Source organism: Gopherus evgoodei, chromosome 2 (assembly GCF_007399415.2).
Source record: "Gopherus evgoodei ecotype Sinaloan lineage chromosome 2, rGopEvg1_v1.p, whole genome shotgun sequence".
NCBI lineage: Eukaryota > Metazoa > Chordata > Testudines > Testudinidae > Gopherus > Gopherus evgoodei.
In genome coordinates, this window is record NC_044323.1 from 4,059,285 (window position 1) to 4,079,948 (window position 20,664).

The window sequence follows — 20,664 nt, forward strand, 5'->3', positions numbered from 1 at the left end:
AAACTGATGCCCCCCAAAAAGGAAAAACAGAGCCGCCTACCTGAAGTATCCCAGGATAAGGACAGCAACTGTCAGGGATCCCAGAGAGATGGAGTATCCAACAGTATAAATCAAATAGAGGCGATAAAAGACCTCCTGCAGCACAAATAGTGAAGGGGAAAAATAGTACTAAATTAGAATGAATTCTGCTTTATTGTAACCCAACCGTGCTAGCAGGCTAGTAGCATAAAGACTCAGGCTCTTGTGTCTGCTGAGAACAGAAACACAAAGGTCAAAGAAGCAATGGGTGCTTTATGGGAATAGGATATCAGGTGGTCTTCTGAGTACATGGACAGCGTGCAAAGTGCTACACCTATTTCCTAAAGTTAGTGTGAATTTTGCAGGAGAGTCATGATTTATGTGGGTGTGTCAAATTGGACTTATGCAGCATCTTTCATCCCCAAAGATCCCAAAGTGGATTGAAAACTGTTGGCCAAATCCTGACGTCCTTTGCTGGCCCTTACTCAGGCAAAACTCTCATTGATTTCATTACGATTTTTGCCTGACTAAGGACGTGTAGGATTTAGCACAGGATATGCAGCACCAGTGATATGCAACCAGCTCTGGGGTGGTGGGCATCAGCACATAACACAAAGATGCATGGAGGAGAAATTTGGCGAAGAGAAAGCACCTGTTCTTTCGGAAGTGCCTAAGGATCATTATTGTCCATGCAAGACTTTGGTTTGCAAAGTCTCATCAGAAAGGCCTCCCTGCTTTAAACTGCATGGATCTCTAGAGATCAATCTTGTATGAAGGGTACAGACTAGATATTTAAGAGGTCTTTTTCACCTCCAATGTCTAAGTCACAGCTTCAAGGAAACTTCTCTTGCAGGGAGTCAGCCGGGGGCCTATCTCCATTCTCCCAAGAAAGGAACATATCTGTCGCAGGTTTGAATATCAGCTTTAGCAAGGTTAAAACATCTACCAACATGAGAGATCATCATTTCGTCTTCTGAACAGAGAAATAAACTCAGGAAGAAACCAACCAATTCAGCATTTTTCTTCCTCCTCCCTCCCCCAGCCCCAGAGTTTCATTAACATTAGTAATGCTGGGCTCAGAATGACAGTTCTGATTTTGATCTGGGGCTAGAAATGCCACACTAGAATGCTAACCTCAAGCCCTATTACATCAGAATACCCAGCCCTGGGAATATGTCCTTGTGGTTTCCTCTGGCGGAGCACCAGGCTTACCACTGTTCTTTTTTTGTTTTTCAAGCAGTGGCTGCAGGAGGCAAACGATACAAACAGACTGCACATTTTGAAAGAGAAGGCTCCATAAGGGGTCTAACTTGCTTCTTCCCCAATGAAGCTGGGTATCCTGGCTGTGCTGAAACATGTGTTTGCATCCACCACAAAGGCTTGTGCTCCAAAACGGGATCATGGTGGTGAAGAATTACTACGCCAAGCAGGCGGATCAAAATCCTTTCTCCTTCCCCATTCAGAATTTTAAGTGGAAACACCCACGTCCCCATCAAACAATGGCTGCATTGTAGCAGCGCTGACTATGCTTCCAAAAGGGACCTTCTGATGGGCCAGTAGACATTCTAAAGCACATGGTTAATGTTTCTGTTTAAGCACGTTGGGCCCTCCTTTGAAATGATGGTGACACAAAGGTGCCGAACACACATGCACGCATGTGTGCGCGCACACACACACATACAATCACACACACACATACGTGCATGCATAAACATGTGCACACACTTGCAAGCATAGGAAAAAAAATGAAGTTCAGGTAACACAGAGGCATCATGGGAAAACAGATTGCTAGGCTCACAGACATGTAGGAAGAGACCTGTTGGATCATGGGAACTGTTCCCTTGCCAGCAGAATACAGTCCCCTGACTGAGTGCTGAACCGTGGCGGTGGGAGGCAGGGATACACTGCCCCAGAGACAGTTCTCAGAACCACCCTCATTGATTTAAACCAGACGGTCCCAGGACACTGCTCAGAGCGATCTATGAAAGGGCACAGTGCACTTGGGGAGAGGCTGGTGCGTCCCCATCCTTTGCTCCGCCCCATCCCATCACTAGCTTGCCGCAGTCCTTGTGTTCAGGGAGTGCAAGGACTGGTGTTCCTGTAATGGGGACAGATTTTGAGGCCCCCTGCACTTTCCTATTCACAGCCTAGCCCAAGTCCCAGTTCAGTTTGCTACCCACTAGGCCATCCTTCCCCTCTGTACAATACACCAGGCTCTTTCCCTGGTGCTCGCTCTATCTGACTCTGAACACATCGTTAAAAGATCAGCTTAGCATCGCTAACCCCAGCCACCTGACACTCACGAGTCGTGTCCCTCTAAATCACGAGACTGGTTTAAAAGAATCACCAGGGTTTTAAAAATAATAAACGTGAGGTTCTGTTTGGTTGCCTCTTGGTTTGCACCTCTGTGTTTTCAAGCTCTTCTCCACAATCATCACGGCTACAAACTTAGCCTTTTTCCAAAATAAAAGCCAAGAGTCTCACCTAATCACCTGACTCCAGGAGCTGGAGCTTTCAGAAAAGCCCCAGATATTGCGATCAAACAGCAATGGTCTGGGAAAGGTCAGCTCTCAAGGATGGTAGATCACAGCCCAGAGCTCAAGAAGCAGTGGCTCGCATTGCGGCATTTGTTCTGGGATTTATTTGGCCACGAAAACAGTTTCACATTCATGGTTATGTTCTTGCACCCCAGGCCGTGCCATGTTTGTCTTCAAAAAACAGACATTGCTCTCCTCTCTCACCTAAGAGCTGGGTGGTGATGGGGGGATGGAAATTGAGTGGGAAACATCATGTCCCCCCGGGCCACACTAGTGCGCTTGTTTCAAATGAAACTCTGCCTTGGCCACACCTAATTAGCACACTGCTGTGGGCATGGCCAAAGCAAGCCTGCCTCAGCCAGGGCCTCATGGAGAGGCGATTGGGTACCTTGGCATCACCCGGACGACTGTTTTCCAAGGCGGAGTAGCAAATTCTGGAGGGCATTTGGACGTGTATTCAAATGGGGCAGATTCCAGGCTGCTGGCTCTGATGGGCTCCTGTCCACTTCCCCCAGCAGCAATGCATCCTGCTGTGTGTTATCCCAGGAGGGGGCGATGTGGAATTGTGGTATGCCCTGGTCCCATCTCTATCTGCATCCCTGTTACTGCCTCCACTGGCTTCTGCCAATGCCTGATCTTCTTTCCAGCAAGCGAGCCCTAATGTAGCCTTGTACCTGGGCTCTGTCTTCTGGCAAGAGAGGATGGGCATGGTTCTACCCATGAGACCTTCCCTTCACTTAGCTGTGCGAGGCATGGCTGTATCTCTGGGACATCCTCCCAGGAGGAAGTCAGGGCTCTTTCCCTGGTGCCAGCTGACACTGCTCCTCCTTGAGCCAGCAGAAAGGCTTCCAGTCTGGGCCCTGCCTCTCCTGCCCAGCCTGGGAGCCATTCCTTCTGCAGCAGTCTCCTACCACCCAGCGCCAAGCCACACTGGTGCAGCCAGTGCCAAAGCCACAGGCACGTCTCTTCTCTTGCAGGAGGTAACCTACATGAGCCCAACGCCTGGGCAGTGCACGGGGAGAGGTGGATCAAGGCTCTGCCCACCTGGAGTAGCTGCTTTGCCAAGGCCGCTTTCCCTACCGCCCCATGACCCGCCATATGGGAGTCTGAGGATGTCTCACATTGCTTTACGCTCCTGTACAGTGCATAACACATGTCACAACGAAGAGACACCAAGCCACTAAACATCACCACCTATTGTGCCCTGTCTTCCAATGGAACACCAAGAGTAGGATATGGAGCATCTGGTGCGGGATAGACAGGAGGACATTTTCAGACATGACTAGTGATCCAGGAGGTCTCCATTTTTAGGATGCCCAACTGCAGTTGCTGTGGAGAGGCCTGATTCTCAAAGACCAGGTGCTCAGTGCTTTCTGAAGCAGGCCCCTTCGAGGTGCCTCAGTCCACGGCCCTACAATCACAGGTTGCTGGTGTGAATTTAGGCCAGGATCATCATATATCTGCATGTGAGATATTCAGCTCTAGGAGCCCAGAGGCTGAGGAATGATTCCACTTGGCCATGCCCTTAGATAGCTCTGCAAGGGATCGGTCAAGAAGACGAAATGGATCCAACCCTCTTTAAGGAGTTGTGTAAGACGGGATGGTTATTATAAAGGGTGAGTTCAATAAGGGTTTCCTGGCCCATATATCTACAGACTCCGTTAAAGTTGCTGATTCAGATGTCGTCAATTACATGCTTAAAACTAGTTGAGGACAGCATTTGACTGCCACAAATGCCACCCATGCCACTGAAATGCTCCTAGCCATTTTTTTAATATTAAAAAAAAAAGACACTTAATTTGCCCTGGGGGACATTTTCAAACAGCAGCTAATTGCCCAATTCCCACAGGAACTGCCTCTCTCCCGCACAGTCCTGAGACCCCTCATGCCCCATAGATTTGGATAGGAGCTGTGCATACTTGGCACCTCCCAGATCAGACCGTCTGTTACATAGGGATTTAGGAACCAGTCCCTCAGTTTGGTATAAAGTAGCGTAACTCCACTGCTTTCCATGAAGCTAAATTGATTGACATTAGTTAGGGATCTGGTCCCTCAAGTGTCTGGTTTTAGGTACCTAAGTTTGAACATTTTGGCCCTTTGCGTGTGAGTCCCCAGATCGGTCAAAGGGGGAGACAGTCCCTCTTTGCAGGGGTAAGGCTTAATTCACTAGCACTCGTTAAGTACTTCGAGATGCTTAGATGAAATTTTAGTATACAAATAGCAATGATTAAATCAGTCACATGGGCTATTAAGGTTCCATTTATACATGATTAATAAATAATAATAGTGCATAAGAACGGCTCTACTGGGTCAGATCAATGGACCACCTAGCCCAGTCAGGACCGGTGCTAGAGTTTTGAGTGCCCTAGGCGGACGGCAATTTCGCCGCCCTGTGCGCTGGTCCTGCGGCTCCGGTGGAGCTGCAGCAGTCGTGTCTGCGGGAGGTCCACCAGAGCCGCGCGAGCAGCCGACCGTCAGCAGGCACGACTGCGGCAGCTTCACGGGAGCTGCCTGCCACCCCCTCTGGACACCCTGGACTGCTGGCTGCCACAGCAGCGCCCTGACCCAGGGTCAGTGCGCCTCTGCAGCAGCCGGCAGCCCGGGGTTTCCCTGGGCCAGGGGACCCCCGCCCTGGGCTGCCGGCTGCTGGGGCGGCGCACTGACCCAGGGGACACCCTGGGCTGCGGGCTGCCATGGAGGCGCCCTGACCCAGGGGACACCCTGGGCTGCCGGCTGCCGCGGAGGCGCCCTGACCCGGGGGACACCCTGGGCTGCGGGCTGCCGCAGAGGCGCCCTGACTCAGGGGACACCCTGGACAGCGGGCTGCCGTGGAGGCACCCTGACCCAGTGTACACCCTGGACTACCAGCTGCCACGGCGGCGCCCTGACCCGGGGGCACCCTGGGTTGCCAGCTGCCGCGGCGGTGCCCTGACCCGGGGGACACCCTGGGCTGCTGGCTGCTGCGGAGGCGCCCTGACCCGGGGGACACCCTGGGCTGCCAGCTGCCTCGGCGGCGTGCTGACCCGGGGGACACCCTGGGCTGCCGGCTACCGCCGGCAGCTCAGACTCCCTCTCTGTCCCAGCAGCAGCAGCTGCTCAACCATTTAAAAAAAATTTTGGGGCGCTTTTTGGTGCCCTCAAATCTCGGCGCCCTAGGCAACTGCCTAGTCCGCCTAAATGGTTGCACCGGCCCTGAGCCCAGTATCCTGTCTTCTGACAGTGGCCAGTGTCAGATGCTTCAGAGGCAATTTATTGAGTGATCCTCTGTGATCCAGTCCCAGCATCTGGCAGTGGGACACCCAAAGCATGGGGCTGTGTCCCTGACCATCTTGGCTAATAGCCATAGATGGACCTGTCCTCCATTAACTTATCTAATTCTTTTTTGAACTCAGTTATACTTTTAGCCTTCACAGCATCCCCATACAGCTCTTACACAGCGCTTTCCCTCCATAGATTGCAAAGCACTTTGCAAAGACAGTCAGTATCATCATCCCCATTTTACAGTTGAGCAAACTGAGGCCTGGAGCGAGGAAGTGACTTGTCCAGGGTCACCCAGCAGGCCAGTGACAGAACTGGGAATAGAACCCAGGTCTCCTGAGTCCCACTCTCTATCCACTGGGCCACACTGCCTCTCCTATGACCAACAGATGTTCTCAGCATGTTCTAGACACAAGAGGCATGTGTTATAGACCATCAGCACTACAGTAGAAGGCACTATGGTGGCCATAGACATGTTTTGAGCTGTTGGACTGAATTGATTAACCATTTATTAAAACATCTATTCATCATGTATTAACCGTATACAACCAGCACTGGAATATAAAGTGCGGCTGTGAAATCTGTAACACCTATTTATTAGTACCTCGAATTCAGCCACTTTGTAGGCCATACAAATCATGCCATTGTTGAGAAGATACCAAGGAGCTCCAAAGCTCCAGGCTGGAAAACAACTTTGTTTTAAACAATGCTGTTTGGATAAAGCAGCACTGGCACACTCTCTGCTTTTCCCATCGTGCCTGGCATGGGACTCCAATTTCCTTGGGAGCAGAGAAGCCACCACGTTATAAACAAGCGGCCATGGATGAAGACAGGGTTGGCTGGGTTATGGTTATGCCCTCTGATGGGCCATGTTGCTGGGATGATGTTTCCAGGCAGAACTGAACCTATGATGTTGGTCCGCACTGTTTCCCTTCCCCACGGCTTTTTTTTAGGGAGGGTTTGCCTCAGTCTTTAATAAGGCTAATGAGGAGCTTAGGGGTAATGGAAGGATGACAAATGGGAATGAGGATATGGAGGTGGATATTACCACATCTGAGGTAGAAGCCAAACTTGAACAGCTTAATGGGACAAAATTGGAGGGCCCGGGCAATCTTCATCTGAGAATATTAAAGGAACTGGCGCATGAAATTGCAAGCCCGTTAGCGAGAATTTTTAATGAATCGGTAAACTCAGGGGTTGTACCCTATGACTGGAGAATTGCTAACATAGTTCCTATCTTTAAGAAAGGGAGAAAGAGTGATCCAAGTAACTATAGGCCTGTTAGTTTGACATCTGTAGTATGTAAGGTCCTGGAAAAAATTTTGAAGGAGAAAGTAGTTAAGGACATTGAGATCAATGGTAATTGGGACAAATTACAACATGGTTTTACTAAAGGTAGATCATGCCAAACCAACCTGATCTCCTTCTTTGAGAAGGTGACAGATTATTTAGACAAAGGAAATGCAGTAGACCTGATTTACCTCGATTTCAGTAAGGCATTTGACACGGTTCCACATGCGGAATTATTAGTCAAATTGGAAAAGATGGGGATCAATATGAAAATTGAAAGGTGGATAAGGAACTGGTTAAAGGGGAGACTACAACGGGTCATACTGAAGGGTGAACTGTCAGGCTGGAAGGAGGTTACTAATGGAGTTCCTCAAAGATCGGTTTTGGGACCAATCTTATTTAACCTTTTTATTACTGACCTTGGCACAAAAAGCAGGAATGTGCTAATAAAGTTTGCGGATGACACAAATCTGGGGGGTATTGCTAACACAGAGAAGGACCGGGATATCATACAGGAAGATCTGGATGACCTTGTAAACTGGAGTAATAGTAATAGGATGAAATTTAATAGTGAAAAGTGCAAGGTCATGCACTTAGGGATTAATAATAAGAATTTTAGTTATAGATTGGGGACACATCAGTTGGAAGCAACAGAGGAGGAGAAGGACCTTGGGGTATTGGTTGATCACAGGATGACTATGAGCCACCAATGTGATATGGCCGTTAAAAAAGCTAATGCGGTTTTAGGATGCATCAGGCGAGGTATTTCCAGCAAAGATAAGGAGGTGTTAGTACCACTATATAAGGCACTGGTCAGACCCCACCTGGAATACTGTGTGCAGTTCTGGTCTCCCATGTTTAAGAAGGATGAATTCAAACTGGAACAGGTTCAGAGACGGGCTACTAGGATGATCAGAGGAATGGAAAACCTGTCATATGAAAGGAGACTCAAAGAGCTTGGCTTGTTTAGTCTAGCCAGAAGAAGGCTGAGGGGGGATATGCTTGCTCTTTATAAATATATCAGAGGGATTAATATTAGGGAGGGAGAGGAATTATTTAAGCTTAGTACCAATGTAGACACAAGAACAAATGGGTATAAACTGGACACTGGGAAGTTTAGACTTGAAATTAGATGAAGGTTTCTAACCATTAGAGGAGTGAAGTTCTGGAACAGCCTTCCAAGGGGAGTAGTGGGGGCAAAAGACATATCTGGTTTTAAGACTAAGCTTGATAAGTTTATGGAAGGGATGGTATGATGGGATAGCTTAATTTTGGCAATTGATCTTTGATTATCAGCAGATAAGTATGCCCAGTGGTCGGTGATGAGATGTTGGATGGGATGGGATCTGAGTTACTGCAGAGAATTCTTTCCTGAGTGCTGGCTGGTGAGTCTTGCCCAAATGCTCAGGGTTTAGCTGATCGCCATATTTGGGGTCGGGAAGGAATTTTCCTCCAGGGCAGATTTTTTTCGCCTTCCTCTGCAGCGTGGGGCATGGGTCACTTGCTGGTGGATTCTCTGCAGCTTGAGGTCTTCAAACCACAATTTGAAGACTTCAATAACTCAGACATAGGTTAGGGGTTTGTTATAGAAGTGGATGGGTAGGGTTCTGTGGCCTGCTTTGTGCAGGGGGTAGGACTAGATGATCACATTGGTCCCTTCTGACCCTGGAGTCTATGAGTCTATGAGTCATTCCTAAACAAATCGGGCCTGGGATTAACAGCGTTTGCAGAGGAAGGAATCTGTCGGGACACAAGGCTTGTTTGTGTTTGGTTACTGGGTGGAAGATCCTTGCGTTGCTGTCAACAGGCCCACATTTGAAAGTGATCATGTGCCAGGCGCCATCGCTACCCATCCAGGCGAAACTGAAAGTGCTCATGTGCTACCTACTGCTGCCACCCCACTGGGCGAAAGTGAATGTGCCTGTCTCCAAGGCGATACTGATATGCACCAGGGTGAACACATCAGTGCTGGACTTGCTAGCGTGAAAGGGAAAGTGCCCATATCCAAGGTGCTATGGACGGGCACCAGCGTGGAAGTGAGAGTGCCCCAGGTAAGACCAGCACCCAGGGTCAAGTGAAAGCATCCGACGTGCTAGCCACGCACTTCCTGACACGAGGTCGTGGGACCTCAGAGATGGGTCTGTCTCGCCATTAACAATGAAACAAGCAAATTGCACCAGACAGAGCCTAGGTTCTTTGACCACACTGGGTGCCTCGAGGGACTGGCGCCAGCTGGGCTATGAATCTGACTCCCCAAGTTCCTTGAAACACTAGATGGAAAGTAAACAAAATGGAGCCGAATCGCCCAGGTGCTCGGGCTGGAAGTCAGAGATCTCTCAGCCCGCCGTGCTGGAGTGAGCAGGCTGCCTGTGACTAGAGACACACAGATCTTGTGTTCAGCTCCTGTGTGGCTCCTTTATGGCCACCAGCTGGATGATAGGCAGGGTTATCTCAGCTCTTAAAAACAGGCCATGAGCATAAAGAGATACAAGTTCACTGAGCCGGGGCAGCTCTCAGCACAGCTCCAGAGGGCTCCCTGAAATCCCTTTAGACCTCCATGATCATGCCACTAGGACACCTCTTTAAGAAGCTCCCTCCTCTCACTTGCCAAACTCCCGAGAACATCTTCCCGGAGCCAACTCAAAGGGGAAAGACAGCAACACATTCTTACTTCGGGGCGGTCTGTGTCGCCATTTTCTAGGAGTCCTTCTGGCAGGGTAGCTGACTTGGGCTCACTCTGGGAGTTGGCTGCACTTCTTGTAGGGTTGGGGATCTCCTGGATGGGAGTCCTCCCTGCGGCTGCAGGAGTCATTCCAGCTGTTTCCTGCCCGAGGTGATCTCTCTCCCCACAGCTCTCTGCAGTGTCCTCCTTTTTAAAGGTCTCCTCCCTACCATACGGCATTGACAGGACTGGAGATGTGGGGCAAGCCCAGCACACAAGGCCTCTCTGGTACCTTCTGCAGCGGCATGGGGTCTACATACTCCGTCACGGATCTGCCCTCTCCCAAGAGATCTGTCCTCATCCTGAGTTAGCCGCTTCCATCACATTAGTGGGGCATGCAGGGAAACTTTATCTGCAGACAGTGGCAGCCCACTACCTGATCTGCAGCTAAACAGAAGGCATCAGTCTCCGGGCTGTCAATCCAGCGCCTTTCACCAGCACTCAGATTCCCCTTTGAAACAACGCTGAAGCAATTGCTTCACTGGGCAGTTAGGAGCTGTTAATCCTCCTGGCATTGATTGTTTTAGCACGCTTTGCTAATTTCAAAAAAATCAGGTCCTTCGCTGCTCTAAGTGAAATAATCCTATTTGTAACACCCAGGGCAAGGGAAAGAGATGCAAACCTTGTCCACCCCCCCTCTGTATGCCGCTTTTGTCTCCCATATAATTACCCCGCGGTAGCTAAAATGAGAACACAGAGAACCTAAACAAATACCTATCTATAGAGAGAGAGAGACAGGGAGGTTTTTCCAACACTTTCTAGTGTTCGGTTCCCATTGGCTCTGTCTGTCCATCTGTCTCTCTCTAAATCTCCCAACAACCTCGGCGGATGATTGCTGGTTAAGTGCAGCTGTTACCGATGACACAAAAATGCTCTTCTCCCAGTGGGAAAAAAATAATAGTAGAAAACACGACTCTCTTTGTAGAGATGATGAGTCTGTCTTGGCAGAATCCATCTGCCTGACCTCTATATTTAGAGAACCAGTCGAAGGAGGCTTTGCTATTACCAGTTCCGCAGACTCAATGGAGGGTGTGAAAGACTGGAGGGCTATATTGCCATTGTGACATTCTGTACCTTGGGGGAGCACCCTGTAACCCCCATGTTTCTCATTTATATATAATTGTGATCTTGCATATAAAGTAGGCCATGTAAGGTATCAGGGGAAAGGTTATGATCTGCGGAAAGTCATTTCTCTATCCATATATGTGTATCATTAATGTATATGAAGTTATGATAATCGTGTTGTATGGCTGTCACTAAAACATGCTGTAAGATGGGAGAATCAGCCAGACATTAGCTCCCCAGAGGGAACAGCAAGGACAGTAACCAACACCAGGGTGGGGTGTCAAACAACCCATCGACAGCCATTGTCCAGCAAGGGAGCTACAATGTGATGACTCCCCTGCATGAGGCCACACCAGGGGAATTGCCCAACCTTACCTGGAAACTCAGCAATGCCCCCCAGACATGCCTGGATGTGTATTCCCCAAGCACATGGGATTGAGGGTATAAAACAGAACACAGGGGCCCCATGCTTGGCCTTTTGCCTGACCCCAACCAGGCCACAAGCAACAAGGACACTGAGAAGACTTAAGCAGAGGAGACTGGCCCAGATTTCAAGGGTGAAATTGTGTACTATGATCTCCATTATCCAGTGGAATGAGAAAAACTGCTTAATCTAGATGCTTTCCAGTCTAATAGGGTTGAGAGTTTAGACTGCGTGCTTATATTTTCTTTTCTTTTGGTAACTAACTCTGACTTTTTGCCTATCACTTGTAATCACTTAAAATCTATCTTTTGTACTCAATAAATTGAACTGTTTATCTTTACCAGTGAGTTTGCCTGAAGTGTTTGGTAATCTGCTAGGGTCTGCAAAGGCTGGTGTATGTCCACTTTCCACTGATGACGTGGCGAACCAATTAATAAATTTGCACTGATCATCTTAAGCAGTGCAAGACGGTATATTCCTGTGGTACAAGGCTGGGAACTGGGGGGATTTGGCTCCAGTTCCTTTCCCTGTGCGATTCATGAGAGGCTCTGGGAGCATTCATGCAATCGAGCTGAGTGTGGGGCTCCATATGTGGTTGTGCTGAGCAATCACAGTGCCTGGAGGGGTTTGCTGCTGGTCAATAGCAAGGCATTGTGAGAGACAGCCCCGTCTGGAGAGAGTTCAGGGGCACAGAGGTCCCACAGTCCCAGGCTGCACACTGGGGATCCTGTCACAGCAGCTTTATAATCGCCACCCTCCACCAGCAGAGGAAAAGAATAATAATATAATTTTTTGTTTGTAGTGTTGTTGTAGGCATGCTGGTCCCAGGATACGAGAGAGACCAGGTGGATGAGGTAATAGCTTTTACTGGACCAACTTCTGTCGGTGAAAGAGGCCAGCTTTCGAGCTACTCAGAGAAGTGATCTGAAGAAGAGCTCTGTGTAAGCTTGAGAATTCATCTCTACCACCCTACATGGAACCCATACAGGGTATCATTAAACAGTAACAACCCATACTCAATGGGGACCACATCCTGAAAGAGATCTTCCCCAATCCCCCTCTTCTGGCCTTCAAACAGTCTCCCAACCTCATCATCAGAAGCAAGCTCCCCACAGACCAGAACTCACCAACTCAAAGCAGCACCAGATCCTGCCAGAACAACAGATGCAAAAGCTGCAGCCATACTTCCACGATCAATAGCCCCTAAACAGACCTTTAAAAATGCCTGGGTGTTACACATGCTTATCACAACATGTGCTGTACTTCAGCCTGTAGGCTAAATGCCCCAATAACAACCGCGTGGGTGAAACCAGACCATCATTACACTCTCAAATGAACTCACACAGAAAAATGATCAAAGGCAAAAACTGTCTCACCTGTGGGCAAACACTTTTCACAAAACAATCCGTCCACATATGAACACTCTCCTTCCTCGTCCTCAAAGAAAACCTGCACAGCACCTTCGAAAGATGAGCCTGGGAGCTTAACTTCAAGCCTTTGTTAGACACTAAAAATCATGGTCTTAAAAAAGACACTGGATTTATGGCTTATTAGAACAGTTTGTAACTCACTAGCCCCCCCCCCCGTTTTTTGTCCTCTGACTGCAGAGGGGTTTGAACACGTTACCTACTTATGCTAAACAATCTGTTCCACCTTGCGTGAGACTCTGCCCTGCAGAAGAGCTCTGCGTAGCTCACAAGCTGGTCTCTTTCCACCAACAGAAGCTGGGCTATTAAAAGTTATTACCTCACCCTTGTTTCTCTGCAAGAGGCAGACTTTGAAATGATAGACCCAGCTAGCCAGGCGATCCTGAACTGTCCCTTTCTTCTGATCCGTGCAGAGTGACCAGCTTTGCTCCTCGTTAGGCAGAGCCACATTACACCCAGGTCAAGCCCACCTCCATATGCTCAGGATGTGAAATCAATAGGAAGACAAAGCTGGGTTGTATACATAGACTGGGCCATTTGGGTCCTAAAGCTTGTCCGAGGCCTTTCTCATTATCCTCTGATACTTTGGCATTAAAAGCTACCAGTGCAATAAGAGACAATTTACAAAATACACAGCTGAACTTCACCCAAGGGAAGCACCACATGGCAGAGGCCACTGCCTGGAAACTGTTCATGCATATGGATGGTAAAGGGTGTGATGACCACTTCCCCATATCTGCTCACAGTGTGCCCGTTCTAAGCTGCGTACTCAAAGCCCTGACTCTGTGGGGAGGAAAGGGAAGTGGCATTACTAGTGAGAGGAAGGGGGGCATAATATCTATACTCTGGGCCTCTTGCCAAGGCCATGCTAACAGAGGGGAAGGCTGGCCCTGTGGTTAGCATGGTCACATAGGCATTAGCCGATACAAGTTCAATTCTCTGCCCTGCTACTAACTTGCTGTGTGATTTTGGACTGATTTCTTGGTGCCTCAGTTCCCACCCCCACAAAACAGGGAGAACGGCACCTGCCTACCTTATAGGAGTAGCATGAGGTACATTAAAGATTGCGAGGTGTTCAAATACTATGGGAACCAGGGGTGGGCCCACCATACATGCCTTAATTAGATGATCCAGTTTTCTCTTTATTCTGGTGAGGTCTATTTCCCTGCCAGCGCAGGATTGTTCCCTAAAACATATTACATCCTCCTGCCTAGTTATGAATACACAGGAGAGGGGAGAAGCCACTCCTAATACCAGTGATAGCAAGCACTCGGGAGAGAAAAGGGAGGAGGCTACATAAATCTTGCAGATTTCTTCTGCATAACATCTCTAACATTTCGCTTGCACAAAGCGATCACTCCATATCTGACCTGTCAGTCCCAGTCCTCAAAGGAAACCTGCACAACACTTTCCAAAGACCAGCCTGGGAGCTTAAATTGGTCACTTTGCTAGACACTAAAAATCCTGGAAGAACTGAGACACTGGATTTCTGGCTTATTACAAGGATCTGTAACCCACTGCCCACCTCTTTTTGGCGTATGACCACAGAAGTGTAAACAGGTCACTCTACCTCGAATGGTCCCTTACAATACATGCTAACTACTAATGACACCTTGCATTTTGCTGTGATGCTGGGAGATCCTTTCCCAGACCTGCAGAGCTCTGTGGCTCAAAAGCTCGGAAGCTGATTGCTGCAACATCCTTCTCTCTGGTCATGACAAACACCCTGCTCACATCCAATCAGAATCCTGCTACAAAGATCATTCTGGTAGTCCATGGCTTTGACCAAGTCAGCCTTCTCTTGGCATCCATCCACTGCCTCCCCTTCTCAATAGCATCAACTGCCTGTCTTCAGACCCCTTGAATCCAGTCTGAACCAAGCTATGCAATTCGCTCCAGGGTGGAGTACTTCTCTGGAGCTGCTAACCTGTCCAGGGACCTGCTGTAATTACCCCCCACTGATTTTAGTTTCTGGGGAAAGCTGTTAACCCTCCTCTGATTTCAGAGCAATTTACCAATTTGTCCAGGTCGTTTTGACTTCTAATTCTGTCCTCCCGAGTGCCTGCAACCTCTCCCAGCCGGGTGTCACCTGCAAATTTTATAAGCGTACTCTCCACTTCATTATCCAAGTCATTCATGAAACCTTTGAGCAGTATCCAGCACTGATCCCTGTAAGGGGATCCCTGACAATAGCTGGTGATGGTCTCCACTAGCATGGAATGAACGCCCCCCCCCCCGAAAAAAATTGTGGTTATCAGTTCTTAACTTCTTAAGAAATTCCACATAATGCCCTCCAGATTCCCGCACCCTGGCTCTCTGTGAAAATGGATCAGGCCACTTTGAGGAGTTCATGACAAATATCTGACTGTCTTGAAGAACACGCCACCTCCGCCCCCTTGGGGTGAAGCAATTTTCCACTGAAACAAATGGGAAAGATTTGATTGGGACCTGCAAACATTGGGAATCTTTCCAGCATCAGGAAGCAACCTGCAGGGCGCTGCTTGTTTAAGAACAGAAGGCTCTGTTGGCTAGTTCTGATCAGATCCCCCCGTTCCCAGTCTGCATACAAGCATGGCATACCATCTCCCTGGTTTCATTGGTGAGGAACTTGGCACATTCGCTGTAATTTGCCCAGGTGCGGTTGTTGCCTGGCACCAGCTCCCAGCTCCCATTCACGTCACACCGCCGATAGGCATGGCCTAACGAAAGGAAAGAGAAAACAGACGACATGACTCTTAGCGGATTGCAGTCCTGGAAGAACAGAAGAAGTATCTTTCCCCATGCTTTAACCACAGATTCACACTTGTTCTTATAACTCAGTTACCCATAATCAGCCTGCCCTTATCTGTTCTCTCTGCTGCTTGTCATGGAGCCGCGGAGGGGACAGGGCGTTGTTTCAGATCAGTTTAGTGCAGGGGATCTCCCCCCACAACTGAACGTCAAAAACCAGCCATTTGTTCTACACAGAAACTCTCAAATTTAAAGAAGTAACCATCAAACAGTGTAGGTCAAAATACGGGGTTTAAAAAAAGAAAGACAGAAAAATGATTTTCAAAATCCAATAGCATGGAAACATTTGCATGATTGTTAAAAAAAATCATTGAAAACCAGTGGGTTTGTTCAAGTGGATCTTTCTACATCTCTAGCCCTTATCACTGTACAATCTCAGAGCCTTCCAATTAGGAATAGATTTTTTTTCTATGTCGCACCCCTGCTACCAAGAGGGAAGACAGATACAGTGCAGAGTAAGTGATTTACCCAAGGTCAGCCAGAGTGCCTATGGAAAATACAGAAATACAACCCAGTGCCCCAGTCCAGTGCTCCATCCACTAGACCATCCTTCTTCCCTTTCCACATATCACAAGCGGGCCTTTAAGTGGATGTGCAGAAAAACCTCGCTGGCAGCTGCAGTTCTGGCATAAGGATTCTACACTGGCCCAGCTCCCAGTCTCGCCCACAGTGGGCCTGTGGGAGGGTTGTGGATGTAGTCTACTACACGGTGGCTAGTCTCTGCTTCCTGGGAGCCCTGGAAAGCATGCATAAGTTAGAGCAGCCTTGAGGCTGCTCTTATTCACACCAGGGACCAAACAGACTCCTGCACAGCCCAGAATGGGGGGAGCATAAAAATGGTTTTACCCATCAACTCTGGTCCTGTGCTCAGCTCAAGTACAGAGCAACTGAGAAACAGGCCCAAGGATTTTTTGTTTTTTAAAAAAATTAGACACCGTATAGCCAAACTGTGGTCTCGGCTCCACCAGTGTGGTAGCTTTGTAATGTGGAATGAGACCGGTGCAGCCACACCAATGTCACAGGGTCACTGACCTCAGGGGCCAGAGTGGAGCCGTCATTGGTGACAACAGTTGGAATTTTCTGTAATACTTTTACGCTCCATCTGTAGGATCCCGCACCCATCCGCGTTGCATCACTACTTTTGGGGATGGGGTGAGAATTAATTCTGTCCTTGCAACAGCGGCGATCAAGGCAAAGTGTCTGAGCCACTAAGGCTGATGGGGCTGGAATCAACACAGGCCCTACCCTGTCAAGAGGAATCTTAATAACTGAAGATCAACTCCTAGAGCCAGTTGCTTCTCCCCACTTCCCTGCCTGGAAGCAGAATAAAAAGCCCCGAGCTGGAGAACAAGGATTTGAAGGTGTCAGGTGCCTGTGACAAGAACAGGTTCTCTCAACACAGGGGCTCTCACTCCGGACTCAGAGACAAAGGGACACGGAGCCGAGATGGATTCTGCAGCAGTTTGGCTTGGCAGAGCTCTGGCTTCAGACTCCGCCTTCACCTGTGCTTCTCGATGCTCACCTAAGTGCTTCCAGATGCTGTAGTCCAGGGGGCTGTGAAATTCTGCAAACACTGACGTGCATTGGTCCCCGAAAGGGGTAGAAAGTCCCTAACTGGGAGTCTGCTCTGATGCTGAGACACCAGAATTTCTGGACCCCGAAGGCCTAGTCTAGGAGGTGTTGAGGCCATCTGGCCTATCCTTATGGCAAAACGGGACCCCCTGGGGGGCTGGGTCACTAAAGGGTGACTCCCAGGATACTGTTTAAGGGCCAGGGGGTAAACCCAGGACACCGTTCAAGAAGGGAAAGGTTCCCCAGGCCAAGGCCCGGCTCTCTAGTCCTCGGCTACATCCCTCCCCGCTGCAGGCCAAAAGGTTCCCGTGGTGTTTGGAAAGAAGCTTTATTACCTTTGTGGTTGAAGTCATAGATGTACTCAGGACACGGCATGGCCACCACTTTGCCCGGCATGCCTTCAGGCCAGCAGCCAATGCCGTCCCACTCGGGCAGACAGAAACCATCTGCGGGAGAGAAGCAAAAACAAGAGAAGTCACTGAGCCTGCAGCATTCTGCGGCTTGCACCGACATAGCATCCTCAGAACTGTAGTGTGCCAGCTGCCTCCTGGATATACACTGCCTGGAGAGGGCCTTCTCCCAGCTAGAATTAACTTCAGGGCACAAATCAGTGCTTTTGGCCCAACCTGGCATTAGGGGAACATGCTGCGTGCAGGTAGTTAATAAAGAGAGCGCCTTCTACTGGCAGATAAGAATAAGCAGCCTGGTCAAGAACAGCAGTTCTCAACCTGTGGCCCAATTAGCACTCAGCTGTGGCCCAGCTGTGTGCTAAAACAATTCAAAATTTGCTGCTCCAGTCTGGCAGGGAGCAGGGGTGATTGAGGGGGAGACGGCATCTTGCAGCCTGCATAAGTGCTCCTGCCAGCAGGGGTCTGGTGAGTGACGCAGGGAGTGGGAGAGTGGGTAGGTTTTTCGCGGCGGGCTCTGGGCAGTGAGGAAGTGGGGGCGCTGGGAGCTGGAGTTTTGCCGGGGTGCTGCAGCATCCCCAGGTTATAGGTAGGGCTCTGCTCCTAGGGTCAGGTTCAGCTGCTGGCTGCCCAGCCCTGTGCAAGGTCGGGGGGTCCTGCAGTCTGGCTGCCTGGCCCCGCAGGGGGGAGGGAGGAGGAGTCCTGCTGCCCAGCCCCTCACAGCAGGGTTTGGGGTCCAGAGTCTGGCCCTGCTGCGGTTCCTGGTCCAGCTGCCCAGTCCCACACGGTGGGTCTGGGTCCCACCTGCCCGGCCCAGTGTCAAGGGCTCTGCTCCTGGCCCTGCTCTGAGCAGGGGCGCTGGGCATAGTGGACTCTGGGGAAGCTTAGGAGGGGGGCGCTGTGGTTCTCAACCTGCGGCCCACAATGATAAACAGGTTGAGAACCACTAGTCAAGAAGTTAGTAGGTTCGATTAAACTGCTGTTGTTATGCTCAGCAATTGGCTTCTAGTATGAAGCTCCTGACATCTGCCAGCGGCGGTGGAGTAGATACAACCCATCCTGCTTTTGATTCTTTTCAAAGGGACATGGTCCGGATAAAAGGGCTGTTGTCCAGGTGTTCTTGTGGGGATTCCCATGACTTTGGAAGCCACTTCCCATGTTGGTCTGAAATAGTCCTTCAGGGCATGGTGGGCAGCTCGCCTTGTCACCCAGGCATTTGAAAATGGGACAGGAGAAAGAGATTGTAAAGGGTGGGGAATTTAGCAGTGAGAAAGGGGGACCTGAACCGCTCAGATGCTGCGTTTAGACACAGTAACTCCAAATAGCTCCAATACACCAGCCGCTGGTGGGAAGTTACACTGAGGTATAACGCTGCCCCATAAATATGTATGAGCATTAATTTGGTTGTAACATTCAGGGCAACTAGAGCATATAGAGAGTTCTAGCAGTCATAGCAATCCAGAGAAATAGTATTTATACTAAAAATGCTTTGGGGAGTTGCTTACAACTGTCTGCTGGTATCAGTTTCCCCAGATTTTCTAAAAAGAGGTGGCTGGATTAGTGTTCCTTTCAGCCAGCCCCACTCCTAGTTAAGTCAGCAGGAGTTTGATATTAATGAGGAAAGATCGGGTCCAATTTTTGGAAGAAACTAAATTTCATCTCCCTCACACTCTCTAATCTACAGTTGAAGTCTGTCATTCTGCAGCCAGCATAAAGGGTTCAGAGGCCATCTATACAGATGGAGTAGGGGTAGTTAAAAATAGGGGGACGAAGTAACACTCTTCCCTCCACTCCCTTTCTTGTTGGAATTTATTTTGAAAACTCAATTCTGAATATTCATCTCAATGTTCAGCTTATTTTTTTTATTTTGAAATTTATCAAAACTTGAAACAATCTGACCCACTCTAAGGGTGAGAAGACAAGGAGGACCTGTGGCACCTTAGAGACTAACATTTATTATCCAGAGCTTCATTAGCAAGGGCTGGAAAAGAACAGCACGACACAACTCCCTCCACAGCTCTGGAAGGGCTCTGGGCCCAGATCTTCAAAGGTATTTCAGTGCCTCGATACCTTTGAGGATATGGACCACAAATCCTCATGCTCCAGGGCAGAAGCCAAACTATAGGCTAACGGGGGTCAGGAAACAACTTTGCTTGGTGGCAGGTGATCACAGAACTGCTTACTGCTGAGTTCTTACACCTTCCTCCAAAGCAGCTGGAACGGACCACTGCCAGAGACAGGACACATGACTAGGTGGACAGCTGGTCAGCTCTGGTTTAGTATTGTCTATGTTCTTTTGTTTCTAATCACCTGTTGGTACAAGCAACACCTGATGAAGCCAACTGCTGTCCATGCTCAGAACTGCCCAGCCTATCCTCTGATGAGTAGGACGGCCATGGTAATTGACCTAGGCTACAGCTATACTGCAGAGCTTGCAACAATGCATCTGCACTGCTGTGGTGATGCTAGTGCAGATGCCCGAAGCTGATGGGAGAGTGCTTTCTCATCAACCTACTTACTCCAGCCCTCAAGAGTGGCAGTAACTTTGTCGGCAGGGGAAGGTCTCCCCTGACCTCGCACTGTCCACACCAGCACTTAGGTCGGTGTAATTTACATCACTCGGGGGGTGACTTATTTTCACCCCTAAGTGACATCACTTGTGCTGCCTTAAGATGAAGTGTATACACAGCTCTGGTTTTCAGCATTCCCTTGAAAGTAAGGGTGAAAACCCTTCAGAATCTCCTAGTCTATCCACAACTGGCTTGCAGCGATATATGGGATGTAAGGACTCAGTCCTGCAAAGTGCTGAGCTCTCCGCGCCAGTCCAACAAAGTGCTTAAATACGTGCTTAATTTGAAGTACCTGAGTAGTCCCATTCACTTCCGTGGGATTACGTTCATGCTTAGAACTAAGCATTTGCTTAAATACTTTGCTGGGTTGGACCAGCTGGGCCAGACTGCTCAGAATCTTTCAGGATCATGCCCCAAGAACCCATCTGAAAGGAAAACAAATGCAGACAGACGCACACAGACGGGCCCCACTCTGTTTTAATTTCAGAGTTGCAGGAGGCAGCTTTCCCCTCTTTAGCAATTACTGCACTGCAGACTGATACTCCCAGCAGAGCTAGATTCTCAGTGTCTGGTCTAAAGGCACT

The 20,664-nt window shown here is 49.1% G+C and overlaps 1 protein-coding gene across 1 annotated transcript in view; it reads right to left on the bottom strand.

Annotated features, from left to right (window-relative positions):
- Positions 1-20,664, bottom strand: part of PTH1R (parathyroid hormone 1 receptor) — a 170,043-nt gene that overhangs the window by 33,179 nt on the left and 116,200 nt on the right. The window contains exons 3-5 of the mRNA XM_030549838.1: positions 17,439-17,549; positions 15,322-15,440; positions 41-135 (exon numbers count right to left, since the gene is read on the bottom strand). Coding sequence (XP_030405698.1) covers positions 41-135; positions 15,322-15,440; positions 17,439-17,549 — 325 coding nt within the window. The remainder of the gene's footprint in view (positions 1-40; positions 136-15,321; positions 15,441-17,438; positions 17,550-20,664) is intronic.